The sequence below is a fragment of the Xyrauchen texanus genome, chromosome 7, assembly GCF_025860055.1.
Source record: "Xyrauchen texanus isolate HMW12.3.18 chromosome 7, RBS_HiC_50CHRs, whole genome shotgun sequence".
Lineage (NCBI taxonomy): Eukaryota > Metazoa > Chordata > Actinopteri > Cypriniformes > Catostomidae > Xyrauchen > Xyrauchen texanus.
Genome location: NC_068282.1, coordinates 35,083,561 through 35,108,350, shown reverse-complemented (window position 1 = coordinate 35,108,350; position 24,790 = coordinate 35,083,561). Strand labels below are relative to the sequence as shown.

The window sequence follows — 24,790 nt, the reverse complement described above, 5'->3', positions numbered from 1 at the left end:
CAAGGAAGGGTGCTTTATCCGTGTCCTTCATCTCCGTTAGCGTTAGCCACAGATGGCGCTCAAGGACAATCAAGTTAGCCATGGCCCGGCCAATGGATTGGGCGGTGGCCTTTGTGGCTCGCAGAGCTACGTCCGTAGCACTGCGCAGGTCCTTAAAAGCATCAGGTTCAGGTCCAGACTCGTCCATAGAGCGGAGAAGTTTGGCTTGAAACACTTGTAGAACCGCCATCGAATGCAGTGCTGACGCAGCTTGACCGGCGGCGGCGTATGCGCGACCGGTGAGAGCTGATGTGGTTCTGCACGGCTTCGATGGGTGAGAAGCTCTGGCCTTCCATCCAGCGGTGGAGGGTGGGCATAGATGGTTGGCCACAGTCTCTTCTAGGGGCGGAGCCGAGTGCGGGGCTTTCCACGACCTTGTGAGCTCATCGTGCACCTCAGGGAAGAAAGGAGAGGGTCTCTGTCGGGGGGCCTGCCGGCGCCCCTGCAGGAACCACTCATCCAGCCGGCTGCGGGCGGGTTCTTCCGGAGAAGACCAGTCGAGCCCGAGGTCTTCCACGGCCTTAGACAGGATATGGACAATCTCCGAGTCCATACTGGTGCCCGCGCCGTGTCCGCTGTTGTAGATGGCGCTGGGTCGAACGAGCCCGCCAGTCGTCAGATGCAGCGTCAAGAGAGAGGCTGTCATCCTTTCCATCGTCGTCCCCTGATGCGCCGAACGAGACTAGACCCACCGCTTCATTGGAGGGGTGCAGGTCCGCTCTCGTGAAATGGACCGGCTGCGGGGAGACATCTGGTAGCGGCGATGCACGCGGGGACTGAGCCGGCATGACATCACCGGGTCGGGTGCTCTGGCAGCCTCTGTGAGCGGCGCTTTTTCTTGCACGGCTCGAACAGAGGTGGCAGCACGGGGGCAGCCGGCTCGCTTGCGGTGAAAACGGCAAAGCGAGCGCGCAGCTCGGCGAGGCCCAAGGAGTCGTCCGCCCTGAATGAGTGCAGCTTCTGCATGGTCCAGACCCAGGCAGCGAGTGCAGAGGACGTGCCGATCTCCATCGTGAAGAGGGCCTCTGCACGAGGCGCAGGCTGAAGACATTTGAACAACGCCTTGAAAAATTACTCTTAATTCTAAAAAGCATCGCGGGGGCGAACACTTGCAGAAGAAAAAGGATATGCGATGCGCGCCGGATGGCGTAGCAGAAGGCTTCGAAGGCGGCTGAAGGTGCCGGCGTCCTCTCAGCAGTCCCGCTGTAAGCGTGTCAACGGCGGCGAAAGACTCCAACAATCCGGAGGATCCAGCGAAGAGAAGGTCTTCGCTGAAGGAGATTAAATCTAAAGAACCGGAATGACGGGATGCTCATTATATAGCCCTCATATGCTAATTTCAGCAGGCTATGAGCGTACGAAAGCGGGGTTCTAAATCGCCCCGTCATTGGTTCGAGCAGTTGCCGCAGCACAGCCAATGACCGAGCTGCTTCGCTCATCACTGTCTGCTGTGCAGCTGCAATGCGCTTTACATAAAGACTTCAATATTTCTCGAAAAACGGAGTTTTCCCATAGCGTAAGCTACTTACGAAATAGGAGAGACCTCTCGATAAGGGAACAGCATAGTTGATATGGTTGCTTGCATGCCATCAATGTGAGTGCTAACTCCTGAAGACGTGCATGTGATTCGGTATGTGGATGCCCTGCGTTCCTGACTGCTTGTAAGGCCCCTCCCCCTGACCCTCAGCATGCGGTGACTCATGTTGCCTATGCAGGACTGAGTCTGGTCTGCTGTAGTAAGACTGTAACAGACTTGGCAAATGCTGAGTTCCAGCACTCCAATTGTCCCATCGAGAAAATGAATCACTTTCATTTTTCAGATTTCTTATATAATTGCAGAAGTAGTTTTTCCACTGGGAAGAGCATTCCAGAAGTCTTGTTTATTCTTTATTTAATCTGTCTGTGTCTGTAGGGCCTTGATGGAAGGGCTGTATGAAGTCCTCTTTAACTGGTAGATAAGAACTCAAACTCACCCCAAGCTTAAATGCTGAATCGCAGTGTAATTACGGACATAAACTTGCTTCAGTAGTTCCTGCTGTAAACTGTGAAGTGTACTCCCTCCACTGGTTTGAAGCATAATCAAGACTAGGCTTGAGACTGTTGTCATTCAACTTGAAAAGCTTAAGCTGTTCCTTAAAAGCATAATTGGATGGGTATACATTGTGTGTGTGTGTGTGGCACTGAAATTTCGGCTGCCAAAAAAGGCCGAAAATATATACCTCCTCTCCCCACCCCTCAGTGCTCATTTCACTCTGGATCGATCTAGCCCTTATTACAGCCCTACCCAACAAAGGCTGATCATGTCAGCGGTGTGGAAATTCTTCAAAGTTTCTGATAAGGACATCAAATTTGCGATCTGCAGTGTTTGTTCAGCAGAAATTTTAAGAGGGGGTACGGTGCCAAAGAACTTTTCCACTACAGGTTTGATACACCACCTAAAAACACGACATCAATTCAATATAGAGTACAGCAAGAGATTCTACAGGAAAGTGCCCCGATCCACAGCAGTGCCACAACTAGCACAGCTACACCACAACTTGAAACGTATCTGGCTAAACTACCCATTGCCAGAAGCGACAATACCCTTGTCTACTGGCGCATAAAGACCGCTTTCCTTTGCTTGCGCGGATTGCACACAGGTATTTATCTGCCCCAAGCACCAGCACAGAGAGTGAGAGACTGTTCAGTGCAGAATCTCATGTTCTTGATGAGCTTTCTAACTGGAGAGACTGTCAGAAAATTTAGCAACTTTTGTTCTTTAAGAGAAACCGGTCACTTGTACTTAAATAGAAAGCGGTTCAATATGATATGTATAGCAATTACGTAAAAATTTGTGTAGCCCTGCAACACTTGTTCTTCACTTGAGGTGAAGCATCTGTTTACAGTTTGAGGTTGGATTTAGTTATGTTACTGCTGTCATGCACTGTTGTTTTGCACAATCATTTTCACTTAAAGTAGACATACGTTTACATAAACAGAATAGAGGCCCTCTGCCATTCTGTGTTTTGCCTGTTGTTTGACAGATGCTAGCCTTTTGAAAGATGCTAGCTATATATATATAAATATATAAATATAAATATATATATATATATATATATATATATATATATATATATATATATATATATATATATATATATATATATATATATATATATATATAAAAAATGTTTACGATACCAGAATTTCTGAAGGTACCGAGTACCAGGTCTACCCATACAGAGTCGGGAACTTTTGAACGCTCACAACAAGCAAAAGATGGCGACAAGCAAAGCTGCTGTGGAGTCTCAACTGAATCGTGTCGAAAAGAAAAGTGGAAAAAGCCAGTTTGGAAATTCTTTGTATTTGAGGCTGATGAAAAGGGAAACATTATAGATCAGCAAAAACCTATTTGTAAACTGTGCTTTCACAATTTTCTGATGAAAGGAGGAAACGCATCAAACTTAATAAAGCACCTGAAAGACAAGACACCCGGATTTGTTCAAGCAACCAAAGCAGGTTTGTTTAAAAGCATATTATCATTTGCATTAGGGCTGAAACGTTTAGTCGACATTATCGACAACGTCGAAAATAAAAAAATTACACTAGAGTTTAATTGTCGAATTGTCGTTTGATCTCATTTAACGTAAAATGAAATCATATTAAACTAATGACGTGCGAGAGCAGCACTGCAGTTCGCGTCTGACTGAGAATTACACATATCACACTCCAGATGCACTCTAAACTTCCACAGCTTCATTTTATGTAGATCCCAAAGTATTAGGGAATTATAAAAAAAAAAGGAAATTCAGAAGCGGTCTCGTTGTGGAATAAGCGGAGCCGGAGCTCTTTAAAGGAAACATCCTGGCATTAAAATTCAGTTATATTTAATGTGTTATAGCTTTATTAAAGTTCAAATAATACAGAAGCAGGTCATGTTAATAACTTCGAAACTATGTGGTAAGCGCCTCTTCAATGAGTTGCGCGAATGTCCCTATCTAAGGGGGACAGATTGAAACTGCACCCGGCTGAGAGCGACTCTGCCACGGGGACGTTCATCCCTCGAGCGCAGACGCTTAATGCAGCTAGATTAGAACGTGATTGCTCTGGACTTATTTAATCATAATATATGCCACTGTGCATTTCTTATCGTGAAGAAAAATGGCAATTTGCAGCTTTATTAATACGAGAGCACTTTGCACATTGGAAATAGTTTTTTTTATTATTCATTCTATTGTATGCTTGTTTATTTAGTTTTTTTTAGAACTTGGTAAAAACTTAAAGTAAAATTTGCACAAGTTGAAGCAACTCTTATATAAGTGTTCAAAAATACTTTAAGCATACATTGTACAGTTTTGTTATAATTCAAAAAAATTATATATTTAAAGTGTTGCTACATGGCTTATTTCTGTTCTTAGTTCTGCTGCTAATGTTTTGTTCACACTTTGTTAATAAAAGAGTGTTGTTTAGTAACCTGTTTTTGCTTTGGTACCGAAAATGTTATCGAGTACCGTGATATTTCAATGGTATTGGTACTGACTACTGAAATTTTGGTACCGTGACTAATGTATGTATGTATGTATATGTATGTATGTATATATATATATATATATATATATATATATATATATATATATATATATGTATATGTGTGTGTGTGTATATACATTCATTCATTTCTTAGCAGTTAATTGTTTTGGGCATGTTGTTTTTACATTACTAATTAAAAAATGGATCTGCACACTGTTATAATATTCCCATTTATTGGTAATATTTAAATCAAACCGATCTTTTGTCTGATTTTTCTTGCATGGCCTTACCTCTCAGCTGTGTGGTTTGGGTCTCTCTAAGGCACTTTGATTTTAAATAAAGGCATTGCCTTCATTCACACAACTCAACTATGTTAATTTACATTTTTGCAAGTGTTTGCTTGGTGGCACAAAGTTCTATTGTCTATGAAATGCTCTTACTCTTGTGTCTGCAGCTGGTCGACAGGCTGATGACTTTGTCAACTGGTTAAAAAAGCGAACTGGTCCTGCAGCCACTACTTTAAGTGATGTCACACAGGCAGAATCTCTTATTGCAGATAATGAGGTTGCTGTTGTTGGCTTCTTTAAGGTAATTCTTGTTTTTGTGTTTTAAATTCAGCTTTTGATTTTCATTGTTTTCCCACATTGATTTTTAGCATTTGTTTTGGTTCTTACAATAAATGGATTTTAGTTAATTTTACAACAGTTTTGTAAAATTTGTGTGGTTGAATATCAGTCGCAGCTTTCAAATAATCAGTCAAACTCCCTTTATGAGTGAAACCATTAAAAGTTGTTTTGTAAATTTGGTACCAGAGTCTGAATTTCTGTCCAATGTTAATATACTTTTTTTCTATTGTCCCCTTTAGGATGTTGAATCACAAGGCGCACAGGCCTTCTTTAAAGCCGCTGAGGCTGTGGACGACATCCCCTTTGCCATCACCTCTGGCGATGCAGTCTTTTCAAAGTTTGAAGTTGCTAAGGATGGTGTTGTGCTGTTTAAGAAGGTAGTTTTTTTTTTTTGCCCAATGTTTCTCTCCTCTGACTGAACATATTTTTTGTTTTTGTTTAATGGGAGGCATTTTCAAACCATTATACTCTTGAATACACCATGCTGGGATCAGAATAATCACAGGTATTTCAAAGCCTTTTGCTGAAATTGGTTGCATATTGGATATTACGAAGTATCACCAAATTTTACCTCTATACTGTATTGATATAGTCACGTGATTCTTCTGGTAAGGTGTTTTGGTTAATGTTATCAGTAAATGAATGGACTGCTTTACACATACCCTTTGAACTGCAGAGAACATTCACACTGTATATTTATTTAGTTAAATCAAATTAATTAAAAATCAACACATTAGGGCATGTTGCGACTTTAATTTGATCAATTGAGCGTTATTACATTCATTTTATTGAAAAGGTCAAATTAAGTGACCTTGCACGTTTTATAGATAATTACGTCTTTTATAACTAAATTCCACGATTCCATCCGTGCTTTCTGCATCGTACAAATCTGTTTGGATGAAATAATTAGGGATTCACCGATACCATTTTCTTTTCCGATATCGGAAATCTCAACATCGGCCGATCTGATTCCATTGTTTTTGCATAATCAGTTTAGAATATATTTACATTATTGTGTGGAACTTGTTATGGTACACTTTATGTAAAGACAGACAAATCTCTAACTACACATTATTTCAATATAAATGTATAGCTTATTAGGAAAAACTTTGTTAACTAGTATACTGGATAATGTAGCAGCAAAATGAACAGTAATTCCGGTATAAGTCATCAGTAGAAATGAAGCTCTTTTTCTGGACTTTTGTTCAATTTATTTGTAAAAGATCAGCACACTTTTCATTCAGTTATTTTTTTGGAACCCATTCAACTTAAATATTATAATTTTTAAACAATAATAATATATTATAGTAATATCTCATTCATGCACCTTTTGTCACGGATCCACCGGTCTCTCTCTCTTTCTCACTGCAGTCACAGCGCTCTCTCTCCCCTGAGTTTTGATTACACGCACCTGCATATCATTAGTGGCTAATCAAGGACTGTGTGTATTTATACATGCATACACACTCCGCTTTCACACACACTTTGTCTGTTCTCATCGATAGCATCTGAGACTCCAGACCGTTCTACCATGTCAAACATACCTGTGTCTTCATTATTGCCTGTAAGTATTATAAGAGTGTTGTGAGCCCTTCTCCCCCGATCGCTCCGTTTGGCCAGGTGGCCAGCTCTAGGAAGAGTCCTGGTGGATCCAAACTTCCATTTACGGATGACTGAGGCCACTGTGCTCATTGGGACCTTCAATGCTGCAGAAATTTTTACATTTACATTTATTCATTTGGCAGACGCTTCTATCCAAAGCGACTTACAAAAGAGGACAACATAAGCGAATCATGTTAAGGAGACATTTGTACGAAAAGGGCATTACTAAGTTTCACTAGCAACATTGTATTTTTATCTCTTCATCGTGTCTATACCCTGGCTAGGTATTACTCGTATGCTGTTTGCCACTTTGCTAAATTGGATTCACTCAATGTTTGCATCACTGTTTCAATCATCTGTTCAATAAACCCTGCTGCAGAATTCATATTTCTTTCTCTGTGAGTCTCTCCATGACACCTTTAACTTTTAAACCCTCATGCTAGAGCTGCACAATTAATCGAATGCTAATCTCTATTACGATTACGGCTGCCACGATTATGTAATTGTGAAAATTGATGAATACATTGTTCAATTTAAGTCTGCTCCTGTTGCGTCAATGCAGCAGTTGAGTATTCTAACCAATCACTAACATGTCCGTTGAGCAATGAAACCGCAATGGCCAATCAGAGCCACTTAGATTAGTCCTCAGTCCTATCTGTAATGACAACTGATCCTAATATGCAAGTTTTAAACCATCTGATTGCCCAGATGCTTGCTTTATGTTCTAGCTGTGTTCGCACAGCACACAAAAATGAATACTGAAGAAACATCACCTGACACTTTAAAGAAGCTGTAGAACAAGAGCGAAAAGCACTACACAAGGCACAGATGCGGTGTAAATAATTTAAGAGTTGTTATGCTGATTAGATGGCTTTGTTTTTAATGAGAGCATTCGCGAGAGTGCAGAACATTGTGCGGAGCATCACTGTGCTCCAGTCGAAATGCAGGTCTCAAACAGTGTAAACCTGCAGTGAGTGACAGCAGTCATTGTAATGGGAGAGTTTGTCGTGTTGCTCGATTTCTGTGTAAAATATATAAAAAAATGTAATAACAGGTTTGTTTTGTCATGTTAATAATTAGGCCAATGTGCATTTGATTTGTACAAAATGGCAATAAAATAATTCCGCTTAACTGTTCTAAGTGTTTTGAAAGTGTAGCCTACAAAGAATATGGCATGAATAGCATATTTCAGGAATCACCATCATTGTTATTGCATCTGCTCTTATGAGACCCTTTTGCCATGCAGCTGGTATTGGTAGATTTAACATGTTCACGAATCGCACAAACTCCGATCACAAATTACTTGGAAATCTAACGATGATCTTACATGAACAAGATCCCCATTGAAGATCTAACGGGATGAATCGACCCCTTTCTAGCCATCTAGGGGCTTACTGAACGCAGTAACTTGGTCGATTTAAATCAGCTGTTAATAAGTTTAAATATTGAATATGCCATATTTACTGTACATGGACTAATTTAAGCAGTAATTTAGCAGTAATTACATTTATTCTATACCATAGATATCAATTTACAATCATTTGTATTTGCCTTACCTTTACAAACATTATTACAATATAAAATACAATATGATGCTTAAAAGAAACTGGAGCGCAGCCCATATCCACCATTGAAATCTGTTACTCTGAAGAACCACACGGTTGCTTATTTTGTGACGTCACTGTAATGAGATGTTTTTATCAACATTATGATTCTAAATGCAAATTATAAGTGAACTGAACTGTTGAGCATCTACATCTGAGATGTGAGTAGCGCTCAAATATTGCACGCATCTGTGAAGGCTGAAATTAGCCAAGAGAGTGTGTAAACAGAGCAGTGCCATTCAATAATGCGCTGGAGCTTTGTGTGCCTTTTTATATATTTACTTATTAAACAGCCTTTTGTGATTCACAGAGCTATTGCATGTCTTCAAGTGGCTTTGAATAAAATGCACAAGTCATATGAATTAATTTTATTGTTTTAATGTTTTTTTTTTTTGTTTTGTTTTTTTAGCTTGACTATGATGAACATGACTTAACACACAGTATCAGATTTGGATCGGGCTCGTTGGACCGTTAAACGATCAGTTTAAAACGGCAGTATCGGAGCTGATACCGATCCAGGTATCGGATCGGTGCATACCTAGAAATAATGATTTCTCGGGGGGGGGGCATTTGAGCCATTTTAGATCAAGATGTATATCAAATATCGTCAATAGGCTGAAAAATATATAGAATTTTTGTAGCCATATTGCCCAGCCTGTACCTTAGGTCAACAGATGTAATATGCTATATCATGTTAAAATCAAAATGCTCTCTTCAATCTCTCTGCAATGCAGAGTGTTTTGCATTTCGATGAAGAACATTGTACAAAGAACATATTTTAAATCTGACAACAATGGGGTCATAAATTGTGCTTTATCAGATCACGCTAGGCAATATATTTCAGGCTGGTCCAGCTAATGCACATGCATGTTTTCCAGTTTACTGAGAGGTGACGCCAGTATCTGAAAGGTGATTTGCTCTATTTCCTGTGAGGCAGGACTTTTCTACATCCAGTTCCTCCCATTCATTTTAATGCTAGCGCTCTGTCACTGGCTAAATAGTCCCTCATTTTTCAAGTCCTCTGTGCAGCCACGGTAACATGATGAAGCAGCACCTGAAAAAAGTCTCTTCTGGCAATGCTGCCGTTGCTATTATTGGTCTTTGCTCCAATGATTTGGTTCTGATTTCTGCTGGTTCCAGTTGATGGACCGTTTCTCCGCTTGACCTTTGATTGCATTGGGTAATGATGCTCTTTTGATTATAAGTGTCAGTGATTCTTTCCACACTGGCCAAGCCGATTAATCAAAGGTTTATTGTGGCTCATCCTTGAAAATAAATTGAATGTTTGGGCGAGGTGTGGTGGCATTAAGACTCCACACACTGTCTGTAAGAGTTGACTCACTTTAGTGATTTTACTTGCATATACACTATTTGGCAGCCTCTTATAATATATAGAGGCTCAAGATCCCAGCTTTTTACCTATACTAGACTTCATTTTTCAAAATGGGGAATTGTAACAATTTATGACCACAGTTTTTTTTTGTCATAACCATAAATAAAATCACTTGTTTTCAGCTGTTCAGCATTAAGGGAAAATATGCATATGCAAATAGGACCAGGATATTGTGCTCCTGAGGTATATTAGGAAATCTTCACACTAAATCCATATGATACTACATTCATGCATAAAAGACTAAATTGCAGGTGGGTGGTATGACCATAATCTTATTTCACAATAGGGGTAAATTTATAATTGGGGAAAAGTAAATTGCAATACATTAATTTTGTTCAATTCAGCCCAAAAATTTTTTTTAAGACATGTATTAATTTTGTACTTTTTCAATGTAGTTAATTAAATGCGTTTAGAAATATTTAATAATTATTATTATTATTATTATTATTATTATTATTATTATTGTTTGGAACTTGGAAGGATGCACAATGAACTGTAAGATTCATAACAAATGCAAGTCTTCTGTTCAAAAACAACTGTGATCTGTTCTCACCACAGAGTAGGCATTTTATGCATTAACAATAATTGGCTAAATAAATCATTGACCTTTCCCCCTTTAGTGTTATTTATATACAGTGCATCTGGAAAGTATTCACAGCGCTTCACTTTTCCATATTTTGTTATGTTGCAGCCTTATTCCAAAATTGATTAAATTCATTATTTTCCTCATTCTACAAACAATACCACATAATGACAATGTGAAAAGTTTGTATGAAATCTTTGCAAATGTATTAAAAATAAAAACCAAAACAAATCACATGTACATAAGTATTCACAGCCTTTGCTCAACTTTGTTGAAGCACCTTTTGGCACCAATTACAGCCTCAAGTCTTTTTGTGAACAAGCTTGGCACACCTATTTTTGGGCAGTTACTCCCATTCTTCTTTGCAGGACCTCTCAAGCTCCAGGTTGGATGGGGAGCATCGGTGCACAGCAATTTTCAGATCTCTCCAGATATGTTCAATCTTGTTCAAGTCTGGGCTCTGGCTGGGCCACTCAAGGACATTCACGGAGTTGTCGCGTAGCCACTCCTTTGTTATCTTGGCTGTGTGCTTAGGGTCGTTGTCCTGTTGGAAGATGAATCTTCACCCCAGTCTGAGGTCCAGAGTGCTCTGGAGCAGGTTTTCATCAAGGATGTCTCTGTACATTGCTGCATTCATCTTTCTCTCGATCCTGACTAGTCTCCCAGTTCCTGCTGCTGAAAAACATCCCCACAGCATGATGCTGCCACCACCATGCTTCACTGGAGGGATGGTATTGGCCAGGTGATGAGTAGTGCCTGGTTTCCTCCAGACATGACCCTTGCCATTCATGCCAAATAGTTCAACCTTTGTTTCAACAGACCAGAGAATTTTGTTTCTCATGGTCAGAGTCCTTCAGATGCTTTTTGACAAAATCCAGGCTGGCTGTCATGTGCCTTTTACAGAGGAGTGGCTTCCGTCTGGCCACTCTACCATACAGGCCTGATTGGTGGAGTGCTGCCGAGATGGTTCTACTGGAAGTTTCTCCTCTCTGACAGTGATCCAGTGTTTCTCTGTGGAGAGTGACCTTCAGGTTCTTGGTCACCTCCCTGACTAAGGCCCTTCTCCCCCGATCGCTCAGTTTGGCCAGGCGGCCAGCTCTAGGAAGAGTCCTGGTGGTTCCAAACTTCCATTTACGGATTATGGAGGCCACTGTGCTCATTGGGACCTTCAATGCTGCAGAAAGTTTTACATTACGTTTACATTTATTCATTTGGCAGACGCTTTTATCCAAAGCGACTTACAAAAGAGGACAACATAAGCGAATCATCTTAAGGAGACATTTGTACGAAAAGTGCATTACTAAGTTTCACTAGCATCAGAATAGCATTCAAAACAGATTTAAGAGCAACAAGACTTTTTTTTTTTTTTTTAAGTGACTGGTTAAGTGCTCTTGGAAAAGATGTGTTTTTAGCCGTTTTTTAAGAGTAAGTCAGCTTCACGGATTGAGTTGGAAAGGTCATTCCACCAACGTGGTATGATGAAACTGAGTCCGGAAAAGTGTTCTGGTGCCTCTGTGTTGTTACAAGAAAACGACATTCCTTAGCCGACCGCAGGCTTCTGGAGGGAGTGTAGATCTGCATAAATGATTTTAGGTATGTAGTGGAGTGGCTAAGTGATATAATCGTTCAGTTTATGATACAAGCGTGAAAATTGGCATGAGCAGTCTCCATGGGTCACTTGACAAGAAAATTGTCCGAGCCACTTGAAATTTCAAGATGGCTGCCATTTTTCAAGATGGCCGGCACCTGGATCCTCAAAAGATCCGTTTTCCAATAGAAATGTATTGGTTTTTTTTTTCATTAAGGACGATTTGGTGTCATTTTATTTTATATGTTTTAGATTATTTTAAAGAACAACTTTTAACGCATCAAAATACAGTTGTGTTGATTTGTTGATTATAGATAGATTAGACAAGAGTGAATATCTGCACTACCAGGGCACACTGGTGATATATCACTGCTGTTAAACTCAGAGTGGGGTTCAATGTCAGCTAATTGTAAAGTTAGTATCCCAAATGCTGTCTAATCTACCCCAAAACAGTTAGATAGCCGCACCTGAATTGACAGGTTGTGCCAGCGCGGGAGAGCCGAGCCAAGGTTAATGGGGTTTTAGTTAACCGGATGGTGTACAGATCGCACGGGATATAAATGGCATTGGATGAATGATCGGACTAAGTGTAGGGTTAAGGCATGAACTTCGTTGTATCCCATACATCAAAGTGCTTGGTAAAAGGTGGTAAAAGGATAAACCCTCGGCCTCTGCCTATACATTTGCTGCAGACATGGTAGAAGCCATCATAACAGTTGAGAAAACTAACTGGGACAGATGTTTCATTTGTCAGCAGGACACCAAGGAAAAACTCGTTTATTCAACAGAGAGCACGATCGTACTGGTTATGATACCATTGCAAGAAACGTTCCATTATTTCATAAGATCAATCATACTTAGTCCAACCCGACTAGATGAAGGTGATGGTATAGAAAACACATTGACAAGAAACGGAGCAAAATATAATTCAAGCTGTAAACTTATGTTCAATAACACAAAGCTGGAAAGGGCCCAAAAGAGAGCATCTACTGCTGCTAAAGACACTGAAGATACCAAAGATATCCATGTCAAGAGGCCAAGATGATCCCAGCTCTCGAAAGCTTTGTGCTTTGTATGTCAAGATGAGAGTGCAATGTCCCCCTTACGAGAAGCAGTGACAATGAAACTTAATGAAAGAGTCAATGAATGTGCCCATCAGAGACTGCTCATGCCAATTTACATGCTTGTATCACCAAATAAACCACTATATCACTTAACTGCTCCAATAAGGTGTCGGCCATCTCGAAAAATGGCCGCCATCTTGAAATTTCAAGTGGCTCGGACAATTTTCTTGTCAAGTGACCCATGGAGACTGCTCATGCCAATTTTCACGCTTTTATCATAAACTGAACGATTCTGCCAAACATAAGCACTTAGCCGCTCCACTAATGCTGGAGCAGACCCAGTGACTGTTTTGTATGCCAGCATCAGAACCTTGAATTTAATACGTGCATCAACTGGCAGCCAATGGAGAGAGACAAAGAGTGGTGTAACATGCGCACTCTTTGGTTCATTAAAGACCAGACGTGCTGCTGCATTCTGGATCATTTGCAGAGGTCTAGTTGCACATGCAGAAAGGCCTGCAACGAGAGAGTTATAGTAGTCCAGTCTAGTTATGACAAGTGACTGAACAAGCAGTTGCGTGGCATGTTCAGAGAGGAAAGACCTTATTTTCCTGATATTGTACATTTATACCTTCCCCAGATCTGTGCCTCGATACAATCCTGTCTCTGAGGTCTACAGACAACTCCTTGGACTTCATGGCTTGATTTGGAAAGGCACACACCTGTCTATATAAAAGGTCCCACAGTTAACAGTGCATGTCAAGAGCACAAACCATGTCCAATCAACTGAATTTACCACAGGTAGACTCCAATTAAGTTGTAGAAACATCTCAAGGATGATCCGTGGAAACAGGATGCACCTCAGCTCAATTTTGAGTGTCATGGCAAAGGCTGTCAATACTTATGTACATGTGATTTTTTTTTTTATAGCCAAATTTTATACATTTTGATTTAAAAAAAAAAATCATGTTGTCATTATGGGGTATTGTTTGTAGAATTGAGGAAAATAATGTATTTAATCCATTTTGGAATAAGGCTGTAACATAACAAAATGTGGAAAAAGTGAAGCGCTGTGAATAATTTCCAGACGCACTGTAGTTCCTGTGAAATTAATTGTCCTTACTGCCCCATTTCATTATGCAGCAGCTCTCTTTTATGGATGTCTGTCTTTTAATGCCCACAGCATTGAATTAATTTAGGATATCCACTGAACTGTTGCCAGAAACGGTTGCAGTCACATTTGTGTTGAGTGATGCACCATTAACTTAACACTCAATTACAATGACTATTGCTCACAAGGTTTGTGTTGTGTATATGTAGGAATGTAATGTATTGACGTTAAATATGACTTCTCTCATACACCCTCTTTCTCTCTCTCCTCAGTTCGATGAGGGGCGTAACACATTAGATGGGGAGATCAGCAAAGACAAGCTCCTGAACTTCATCAAGGCCAACCAACTTCCTTTGGTCATTGAGTTCACAGAGCAGGTAATATTTAGACATGCATCTCTGGAAAAAATTGAGACACTGCACAATTATCAGTTTCTCAGAATTTACCATTTATATGTGTGTTTGTAGAATCAAATTTAGATTGTCATTTTACTCTAAATTACAATATTTTTATATGGAATTTGGGAGAATTGTTGGTACATGGAGTATTTATTTGCAGAAAATGAAAACTGGTAATGACAAAATAGGTGCAGTGTTTTCAGACTTCGAATAATGCAAAGAAAACAAGTACATATTCATTTTTAAGCTATATTTTTTATTTTCTTTTGATGGCTTGTGGCCATCCATCTTCCTCTTGATCACAATTCAATGGAGTTCAGGTCTGGAGATTGGGCTGGCCATGACAGGGTCTTGCTGAAGCTCCCCCAGATCATCACCGATCCTGCAAGAATTTCACAGTGGGTGTGAGACAATGTGGCTTGAAGGTCTCTGTCCTAACCATTTGACGACCAGGTGGAGGATCTCCATGGCTGGAATTGGGCAAATTCATCTTTGTGATGGACTCATGAATCAAGCCACATTCAAGGTTATCCTGGAAGAGAACTTGCTTGCTTCTGCTCTTACAATGTTCCCCAACTCTGAGGATTGGTTTTTCCAGCAGGACAATGCTCCATTCCACACAGCCAGGTCAGTCATGTGGATGGAGGACCACTGGATCAAGACCCTGTCATGGCCAGCCCAATCTCCACACCTGAACCCCCTTGGAAACCTCTGGAATGTGAACAAGAGGAAGATTGTTGTCCACAAGCCATCAAACAAAGCCGAGCTGCTTTAATTTTTGCACCAGGAGTGGTATTAAGTCACCCAACAGCAATGTGAAGGACAGGTAGAGAGCATTCCAAGACACAGAGTTGTGATTGAAAATCAGGGTTATTCCACCAAATATTGATTTCTGAACCCTTCCCAAGTTAAAACATTAGTATTGTTTAAAAATGAATATGAACTTGTTTTCAAAACATTATTTGAGGTCTGAAAACACTGCATCTTTTTTGTTATTTTGACCAGTTGTCAATTTCTGCAAATAAATGCTCTAAATTATTATTTTTATTTGTGAGAAATGTTGTCCGTTCTTTGTAGAATGTTGAACAAATGTAAATTTTACTCATACCAACAGTTTAAGTCAAAAGTTACATACACTTAAGTTGAAGTCATTAACTTGATGTCAAGCCTTTAGGCAATTAGCTTCTGATAGGCTAATTGGAGTCAATTGGAGGTGTACCTGTGGATGTATTTTAAGGCCTGCCTTCAAACTCTGTGCCTCTTTGCTTGACATCATGGGAAAATCAAAAGAAATCAGCTAAAACCTCAGAAAAAAAATTGTTTATCTTCAAGTCTGGCTCATCCTTGGGAACAAATTACAAATGCATGAATGTCCAGATTTTGGTCTATTGTTACATATTGACATCAACCCTTGATCAGTGTTAGTATATATCAAGAACAAACTTTAAAAACCTTAGGTTTTATTTAATCATTTTACTCTGTTAGATGTTCTTGTATTTGGTTGAGCCAATACATTGGAGAGCCACTGATATCGGAGTTCTTCAAATATATAAAGAAGAGTTAGCCAGACCACGTGCTTTGTGGGGAAGAGTTTATTCATGTTGATGTTGATCATGTAGCTCTTCTGAATCTTAACCCAAAATTCTGTCTATGTGGCAGATATTTATACCTAATGGCAAATGTGCTAACTGAACATACAGGAGATCCCACAAGATCTCCTGAGAGGAACGCAGCAGGTAGCATCCACTTGATGCTCCTGAGAAGAACCCACAAATGGGGTGTCACCAAAACCTCCTGAGGGCAACCCAACCTATAGACAGGACAGATTAATCAAACCTATCTTAAACACAACTACAATGGATTTGCATCTGAGGCACTGTTGCAATGTAAAACCATCTAATTTTACAATTTAAAAAATACTTAATTCTACACCTTTTTAATGCATTAACTGAAAATGCCATGGAAGCTGGCATGGTGTTAAATCACTAGATGACATTAGAGACGTGTGTTTGAACTAATATATACAGGACCCAGGTGTGCCTTTTTACTGAATTAAGATATTGTGTGCATTTAAAGGTAGAATGTTATGGGGGGAAATTATTGATCCTGTGACTCTTCTGCAGACTGCTCCCAAAATCTTTGGAGGTGAGATCAAGTCCCACATTCTAATGTTTGTGCCCAAAACATCCAATGACTTCCAGGACAAGATGGACCAATTTAAAAAAGCATCAGAGGGCTTCAAAGGCAAGGTCAGTGCCTTTTTTGTTTCAAGAATTATGTAAAAATTTGTAAGGTTTTTTTTTTTTTTTTTAATTCCCTCGAGTTTAGTTGCAAGATCAAAATTCTTGTTTGAACCCTTGGGTTTTGTTTTAGTAATTTTGACAATATATTTGTATTTTGGCAAGTAATAACCTTGTTCTATCTTTCCACAAAGATTCTCTTCATCTTTATTGACAGTGATGTGGATGATAACCAGCGAATCCTGGAGTTTTTTGGTTTGAAGAAGGAAGAGTGCCCAGCAATCCGACTTATCACTCTAGAGGAAGAGATGACCAAATACAAACCAGATACCTCTGACATCACAGCAGAGAACATCATTGCCTTCTGCACAGCCTTTACAGAGGGGAAACTAAAGGTGAGCCCAGAGCATTGCTCAGATTTAAGGTTTAAACTAGAGCTGTGTTGATAAAATCTCAATACCACATGATACTTTTTCTGGTGGTATTGTATTAATAATTTATACCCCTGTATCAAGGACATGCTAGGTAACACACTCACAGTTTAAATTGTGATGCAGTTATGCTATTGTGATTCATTGAATTGTGACATACACTGGTGTCAAAGTTTTGGAAGGAAATTGGTACTTCACCAAAATGACATTCAACTGATCACAAATTATAGTCAGAATATTACTGATGTAAAAATACAGCATCACTATTTGAAAAGTATTTTTTTTAATTTTTTTATCAAATCTAGACAGGCCCCCTTCATTGAATTCTTCCCGCTCAATACCAGTTACGTGTACAACAGTAAAGAGAAGACTCTGGGGGTGGGGGTGCAGGCCTTATGAAATGGCCACTTTTGAAACGGGAAAAACTAAAAGAAAAGGTTAGAGTGGGCAAAGAAACAGACATTGGATAACAGATAATTGGAAAAGTGTTCTGGATCTTTACACCATTGAGCTTTTGTGGGATACACTAGACTGTAAGGTGCATGAGAAGTGCCTGACAAGACCGCCACATCTGTGGCAAGTGCTACAGGAAGTGTGAGGTGAAATGTATGCTGAGTATCTGGACAAACTAACAGCAAGAATGCCATGGATCCGCAAAGCTGTAATTTCTGCACGTGGTGGGTTTTTTGATGAGAAATCATTGTATTTTTTATTTTTTTTTTTTTCAAATTGTAATACTAATTTTTCACGTTATTTATTGTCCTGACTATACATTGTGTTCAGTTGAATGCTGCTTTGGTGAATAAAAGTACCAATTTCTTTCCATAAGAGCAGAATCTGTACATTATTCCAAACTTTTGGCTGCCAGTGTATGAGGTGGTGGGCAATTCCCTGCTCTAGTTTAAACAACATGTGCACTAATCAAAAATTGCCTCCTAACAACCGCAAAGATTCCACAAAACAAAACTACTGCACAGTAATCTTCGGTTTATACCTCAAGGGGTGGTCACATTACACTTTGTGACCCCATTCAATGCAGGAGACCAGAAACGCAAGCTCATGCAAAGAAATTTTGTATGATGCTGCATAAAGTTCAAGCTTTGATCTCTGAACTGCGAATCTGGATGACGAGGACTCCTGACCAGTAGAAGATCGATACTTCACACACTGACCTTTTGAACCAAAAGCATGACCAGAACAAGTCTGATTACCCTTAACTTAAAATTAGCATATCTAGCACAACGTTTATTGAGATCTACAAAAGGAGAATATTAGCCAACAAAATAGTTACATTACAATGACAACTAATGTTATTACGAACATTGTTTCATTACTCACTTGTATTCATAATTCATCCATCCACTTTTCTTGTTGAACGAGACCCGAGGAACTGCTCGAAGGACATGCTGCTCCTCCCATTTCAGTTGATCCTAGTTCACGGCAACTGATTCATGTTTTTCGTGAATGAGTATAATACTATAGCACTTTTCCACTGCACTTTACGGTTTGACTTGCCTCAACTCTACTCTTTACTTTTCTGAGCTTGCATTTCCATTGCAGTTTAAAGCATCTTAAAACACATCAAACTGATCAAAACAATAACACGACTGCTAGCTGTTAGCTACTAGCTCATTGTGCTGCATAAACAGTTGTTGCATGGTGATTTTACATTTTTCGTGTAACAGTTAAATTGGCCTGGTTGTTTTAGAAGCAAGCTTCCAGTTGCTGGTCAACTAAATATAGTGAAGCTTTCAAACAGAGTATAGAGTTAACATAAAACATACCATCATCCATCGTGAATAAACGCCAGTCCAGGGCAGTGTCCCTTTGGTCAAACACTTCCAATTTTTTTACTTTTCCCTACACTGTTGGTAGGTCCGGTGGTAGCCGTTTGTGGCCAACAGCTGATACACTTCCTGAGAGACTTTTTTTTTTTATCGCTCCTAGCTAATGAGTGGACCGTCTGCACCTCGTTTATTGACCATGGCGTGGTTTTGCGCACAGCCATTTTTCACAATTCGAAAATCACGTGAACCAATGATACTGCTATCATCATGACTAAAACTTTAAAACTAACGGGTTGATGTCGCATGTTGGAAATCCGTGACACTGGTAGTGATTATTCTCCCTGACCAATCGGTGATCTGCAGGATTTTGACGTCCCATTTAGTATCGGCTTGCTTGGAACCTCAACAGAGGTGGTACTAAAATAAGTACCAGGTACTATCCACAGTGGAAAACCCCCAAAAAGTGAGCAGAGTCGAGTTGTACCATGCAGTGGAAAAGGCCCACTAGATTCAGTTCATTCACAAATGAAATTCAGTAAAGGGGCTTCAAATGCTGGGTTTAACTTTTACCAAGACAGAAAAAGTTCAAGAAAATCCTAAATGTATTATACTGTGCACAAAAGCACAACATTTCCATTTGTAATTAATGTCCTTTTAACTGTATTCTATTTTTAGTTGTTTTTGAGATTGTTTTGTGCATACCTATAAACTTGTCTTGGGGCATTTCACCCCTTTCTCTTTTTTTTTTAAATTTAATTTCTCCCCTTTTTTTCCCCCAATTTGGAATTCCCAATGCACTCTTAAGTCCTCGTGGTGGCAGAAGATGAAACTCAGGTCTCGGACGTGAAGACAACTTCCACCTGTGCATTTTATCACGTGGCTTGTTTAGCGTGTTACCGCGGAGACATAGCACAAGTGGAGGCTTCACGCCATTCACCGCGGCATCCACGCACAACTCGCCAGTTGCCCCACCGAGAGCAAACCAAATTATAGTGTCCATGAGGAGGTTACTGGTGACTCTACCCTGCCTAGCAACCGGGCCAATTTGGTTGCTTCGGAGACCTGGCTGGAACCACTATTCAATAAAATCCATCAGATGTTCAAATGGCATTTCTGGTGTTGGGTGTGTGCACTGCAAGTTACCTGGCATCTTTTACAATATTCATTTGCAGGCAAATCATGCATTTTAAAAGGTTTGAATTTTTTCAAAATTGGGCCGCACAATTTGATCATATCTACCATACCTCCCTTAGATGCATGTCTGCGCCATGCGTTAATTTAGCCGTAAATGAAAAACTGATTTGGGTAAATCTGGTTTATTTTCAGTCAATCCAAGTGCCTGTGGCAGAATCCATCCTGCAGTTTGCACGGCAAAGGATTAGTTCTTCCTCAGTAGCATTTTGCTGTAAAAGAGGCCGATTAGAGAGGTTAGTTAATTAGACATCTGACTGGTCCGTCATCTGTAACTATGGTAAGTTTAATTTTTGGTAATTTTGCTGCCATGTTGGCACGATTATTGCTGTCCAAAATACAATCAGAATCACGAGTATGTGCCAAAGTGAGTCCAAAAGTTGATTTTTTTTTAAGTGTTGATTTATAAGTGCAACCAGTAATGGCTGCCCAGAAAAATAAGTCATGTCTGGTGGAATTGATGAAAGAATGATGGTAGGATTGGGTACAATCGGGGCTGAGGAGAATGCTGCCTCATTTACTAAGCGTACATCCTGGACCATTCTGTATTAGTCTAGTACTCATTTGGCAGTAAAGAGAGAGGAGAAAAAAAGGCTAAGGAATGTGTACACAAAGAAATGGCACCTTTGTCCAAAAGAGAATCGGTGACCTTTATCTGTTTCTTTAGAAAGGTGGTATTGAGCTCTATTGTCCATGGTTTAATTTTGGATCCACCTGCAGGGGATGTGCATTTTTCATGCACCCGATATCATATGAATCTTTAGGGTATGTCATTCAAAAACGAAAGTATATTTTTATAACATCTGAACTTTCATAATTTTTCTCTTATCGGACTTCACTGAGAATCTTGGGAGATTATATTCATGAACTTCCTGATTATCAGCTGCATTGTTCTGTGAACAACTTTTATCAAAATGGCCATATTGGCAGCAAATAAAACGGGTGCCTTGGATGCCCTTACCTCTACCCCATCCTTGTCCCTGTCCTCCACGTCCAGTGTGCCCCCCTAGCTGAACTATTATCAAGGGGGACAGTTTAATGGCCGTGTCATCTGAAGTGAATTGAGTCTTGGACTGTTTGCCACGTAGGATGTGTTCAGTGTGTTTGGCATGGTCAGTCCTATGCAACTGCTCTATGCCATGTCAGCTACCTTTTTGTCTAGTACTTTGTCACAGGAAATTCTGTTCTTATGCAATCCATTAGGTGGGGAAGTGGTCTGGTGTCATTCACCTTGTGGATCCCATGGGTACGTTGGATCATTACATGGACGTTCCCATTTCAGTCTGAAAACACAAGCCATCACTTTAGTCCATTCCGGGTTGGTAAATTTGACCATATCAAGAGACTTAAGTCCCGGATACATTGTTCGATGTTAGTTTTTGGGCTTGTGATATCGATAACCATGGAGTCCAATTCAGCCAGCGCAAGTGGATGTACACATACATTGTTGCTTGCTGACCGGCCTGCCCTGCCCGTGGGTTCGGAAACTGGACCAATGGTATTTGCATCTTTGCTTAAGGTTCAAAAAAGTCATGACTGAAATCATCATCATAGTCTTCCTTCATCTTCGTTTTTCTTGATTTGGATTTTTAGGCGTGATTGTCTTTACTGGATCTATCTCCCCTTGCTGTACTGTGACCTCTGTGCACTCAAGATCTGGTTTGAGAAGAGACTGGTGGTTCTTTCACAGTCGCTCTTGGGTCCGCTGGCTGAGAGGATGAAGCCCCAGTGACATCAGCTGACAAGGGTTTGCTCTCAGAGGCTGGTGTGGAATGTGTCGGAGGATCAAAGGGAGGAGGAGGTTGAGCCCCTGTAGACTTAAGACAGACATCAAAATCATCTTTCTTTTCTACCTTATATTGACCATGTATTTTCACCTGAAATCTTTTCTTGGCCTCATTTTCCCACTTTGTAAATTAATTCCAATCTGTTCCACCTCTCGTATTCCAGCTCTGCAATAAACACCTACACTCTTCCAAATTTGTAACACTTAATAGTGCATTTTTCTAGGAACTTGCCCTTTGTCCATTTATGCCATAGCTTTTCTTGTTTTTATCTATTTCTCCATAAACTGAGGAACCTTTTTTTTTTTCAATTTATTTTTTTATGCTTAATTTACCAAAGTAGCCAAATTTATAAAATCCAGGTCCTTGGCTCAGTCACTCAGTGTGAGCAACAGCTGAAGCTAGGTGAGTGTCTCGATTTCAGAGAAATCCACTTGTCCAATTTTTCAGAGATCTCTTCAAAGTTGGTCTAGGTGTCGGCAGTCAGTCACTCCACTGAGATGTTGGAGCCCACCTACGGGATGCCAAGAAATGTGGTGGAAATTCACCTGTAAAATGAATTCCAGTGGTAAAGCTTAAGCAAATAAAATCTTTATTCTTACTCACAAGCCCGGGTAGCCTAAAGTATACCTCCCAAAGAGCTACAAAGGTTAGTTCCAAAATACAGCATATTTATCCAACACAATCATGCATATTAATTTTAAGTCAAAGAATGGGTAAATATAAAAAGTAATTACCATAGAACCGTGTGAATTTACCTTACAAGTACAGGTTCCTGTCCTGAAATGCTCTATTCTTCCACACTATTCATTCGCACACATTCCATAATAATGTTTTTCACTCTTCGGCTGTGTTCTATGATGATGAGAGTTCTCTGCCTCCCTTTTCCTCTCTGACACTGCCAGATCAATGTTATGCTTCGTCACAGCTTGCACTCGAACTCCATTGACTCATGCTATAGTCTTTATAGGCATACAAAAAGCGGTAGAGCTCATTAGCTTCAAAAGGGAGAGGCGTCAGTGAATGAAAAATAGGAGTCATTGTATGGAGGTGAATGATTAGTTTACTTAAAGATTCATTCAAAGAGTCTTTCATTAACAAAACCTCACTATTCCTCATGGTGTCTGTCTGATATCAACAGAAACTGCTCAAAAATAGGTGTGCAAAGCTTGTAGTATCATACACAAAGACTTGAGGCTGCAATTGGTGCCAATGGTGCTTCAGCATAGCATTGAGCAAAGTCTGTGAATACTTATGTACATGTGTTTTTAAAAAAAATTAAAAATTGAATACATTTGCAAAGATTTCAAACACGCTTTCATGTTGTCATTGTTTGTAGAATTGAGGAAAATAATTAATTTAATTCATTTTTTCAATCCATTACCATGGAAATGAAAATGACTGCGGTTTTAAATGACATTGAGCCAGTCTCCCTATCAGATCCCTGATGAGCATTTGTCGCCAGTGTCAAACACCTTAGCAGGCAGTTGCACCTTTGCTATTTTTAGGAATGTTGTAATTTTAAGTAGAACAGTGGGGTTGACTATTTTAGGGTAGCATATTTGCAACATTTAACCCCCGCCCTGGCCCTCAACAAACATTCCTGTGGTCATGTGTACACGCACAGAAAAAAGCAAAAAAAATATATGTATATAATAATCACTTTCATTTATCCCTCTCTCTTCACTGCCCCTCCCCGAGAGCCCTCCAAAAACTCAAGTTGCCCCATTTCCCAACAAACAAATCCAAGTTACCAGTCTTCTAAATGACACTTCCTCAAAAGGAAGTTTCCAAAATCTTAGATTATCCCATTCTACCATATCAAACGCCTTTTTTCGGAGTCAAGTGAGATGGCATCAATTGGAGTCTGATCATTTGCAACTGACCACATGATATTGATACGCCTAATGTTATCATAATGTAAACCCCACTTGATCTATGTGTGTATGTCATGACCTTAATCGGTAGGCCAAAATTTTACTTGACGTCTAGCTGGATCAGGAAAAATTGGAAGGTAAATCTTCACACTCGCTTAGATCTTTGTCCTTTTAAGAATCGGACTGATACGAGCTTGTCATTGTTGGTGGAGCTTTACATTCTTTAATGATTCCGTATAAACTTCTAGCAGCAAAGGCATCTGGCCCTGGAGCCTTGCCTGTAGGCAAGACCTTAAATACCTTGCAAAGCTCCTCAAAGGTTGTCTCCAGTATCAATAATTTTTTTTGCTCCGCCATAAGTTTAGAAAGTTCTAATGGTTCCACAAAGTTTCTAAAATCCTTATCAGTAGACGAAGACATGGAACTATAAAGATCAAGATGGCATTATTAATGTCAATGGCCAAGGTTAATATTTCACTGAGGGAATGGCAGATAGACTCTCTGTTTTATATATTTAGCCTGAAGTTTTGCTGCCTTATCCCCCTACTCAAAGTATGACCATCTTCCCCTGAATAGCCAAAACTCCACCTTCCATGACAAAATAGTTTTATATCTGTATTTCAGTCGAGTCAATTCTCTGAGGCCATCAGACGACTTTCGGCCTCAGCACTTTTAATATTCCCTTTCAACTCAATGAGATCTCGTGCTTTTGGATTTTTTGATGAATGAGCCATACCGAATGCTCCGACCCCTAAGAACCACCTTAAGTGCCTCCAAGGCCATGCCCACAGAGGATACGGAGGATCAGTTGGTCTCCATATAAACATTGATTTCAGCCTTTAACATTTGTTGGATTTTGCAAAAGGGATACATTAAAGCAATTTTATGATTTCCTTTTTCTCTATATGTTGCAGCACCTCTAAATTCACTGGGGCATGATCTGAAACCAAAATGTCTCCCAAT

General features: G+C 39.9%; 1 protein-coding gene across 1 annotated transcript in view; it reads left to right on the top strand.

The window, feature by feature from the left end:
* The window catches only part of LOC127646354 (protein disulfide-isomerase-like), a 42,312-nt gene that overhangs the window by 8,797 nt on the left and 8,725 nt on the right, over positions 1–24,790 (top strand). Inside the window, exons 3-7 of the mRNA XM_052129913.1 lie at positions 5,003–5,136; positions 5,414–5,551; positions 14,392–14,496; positions 16,641–16,766; positions 16,952–17,152. Of these exons, the coding sequence (XP_051985873.1) occupies positions 5,003–5,136; positions 5,414–5,551; positions 14,392–14,496; positions 16,641–16,766; positions 16,952–17,152 (704 nt within the window). The remainder of the gene's footprint in view (positions 1–5,002; positions 5,137–5,413; positions 5,552–14,391; positions 14,497–16,640; positions 16,767–16,951; positions 17,153–24,790) is intronic.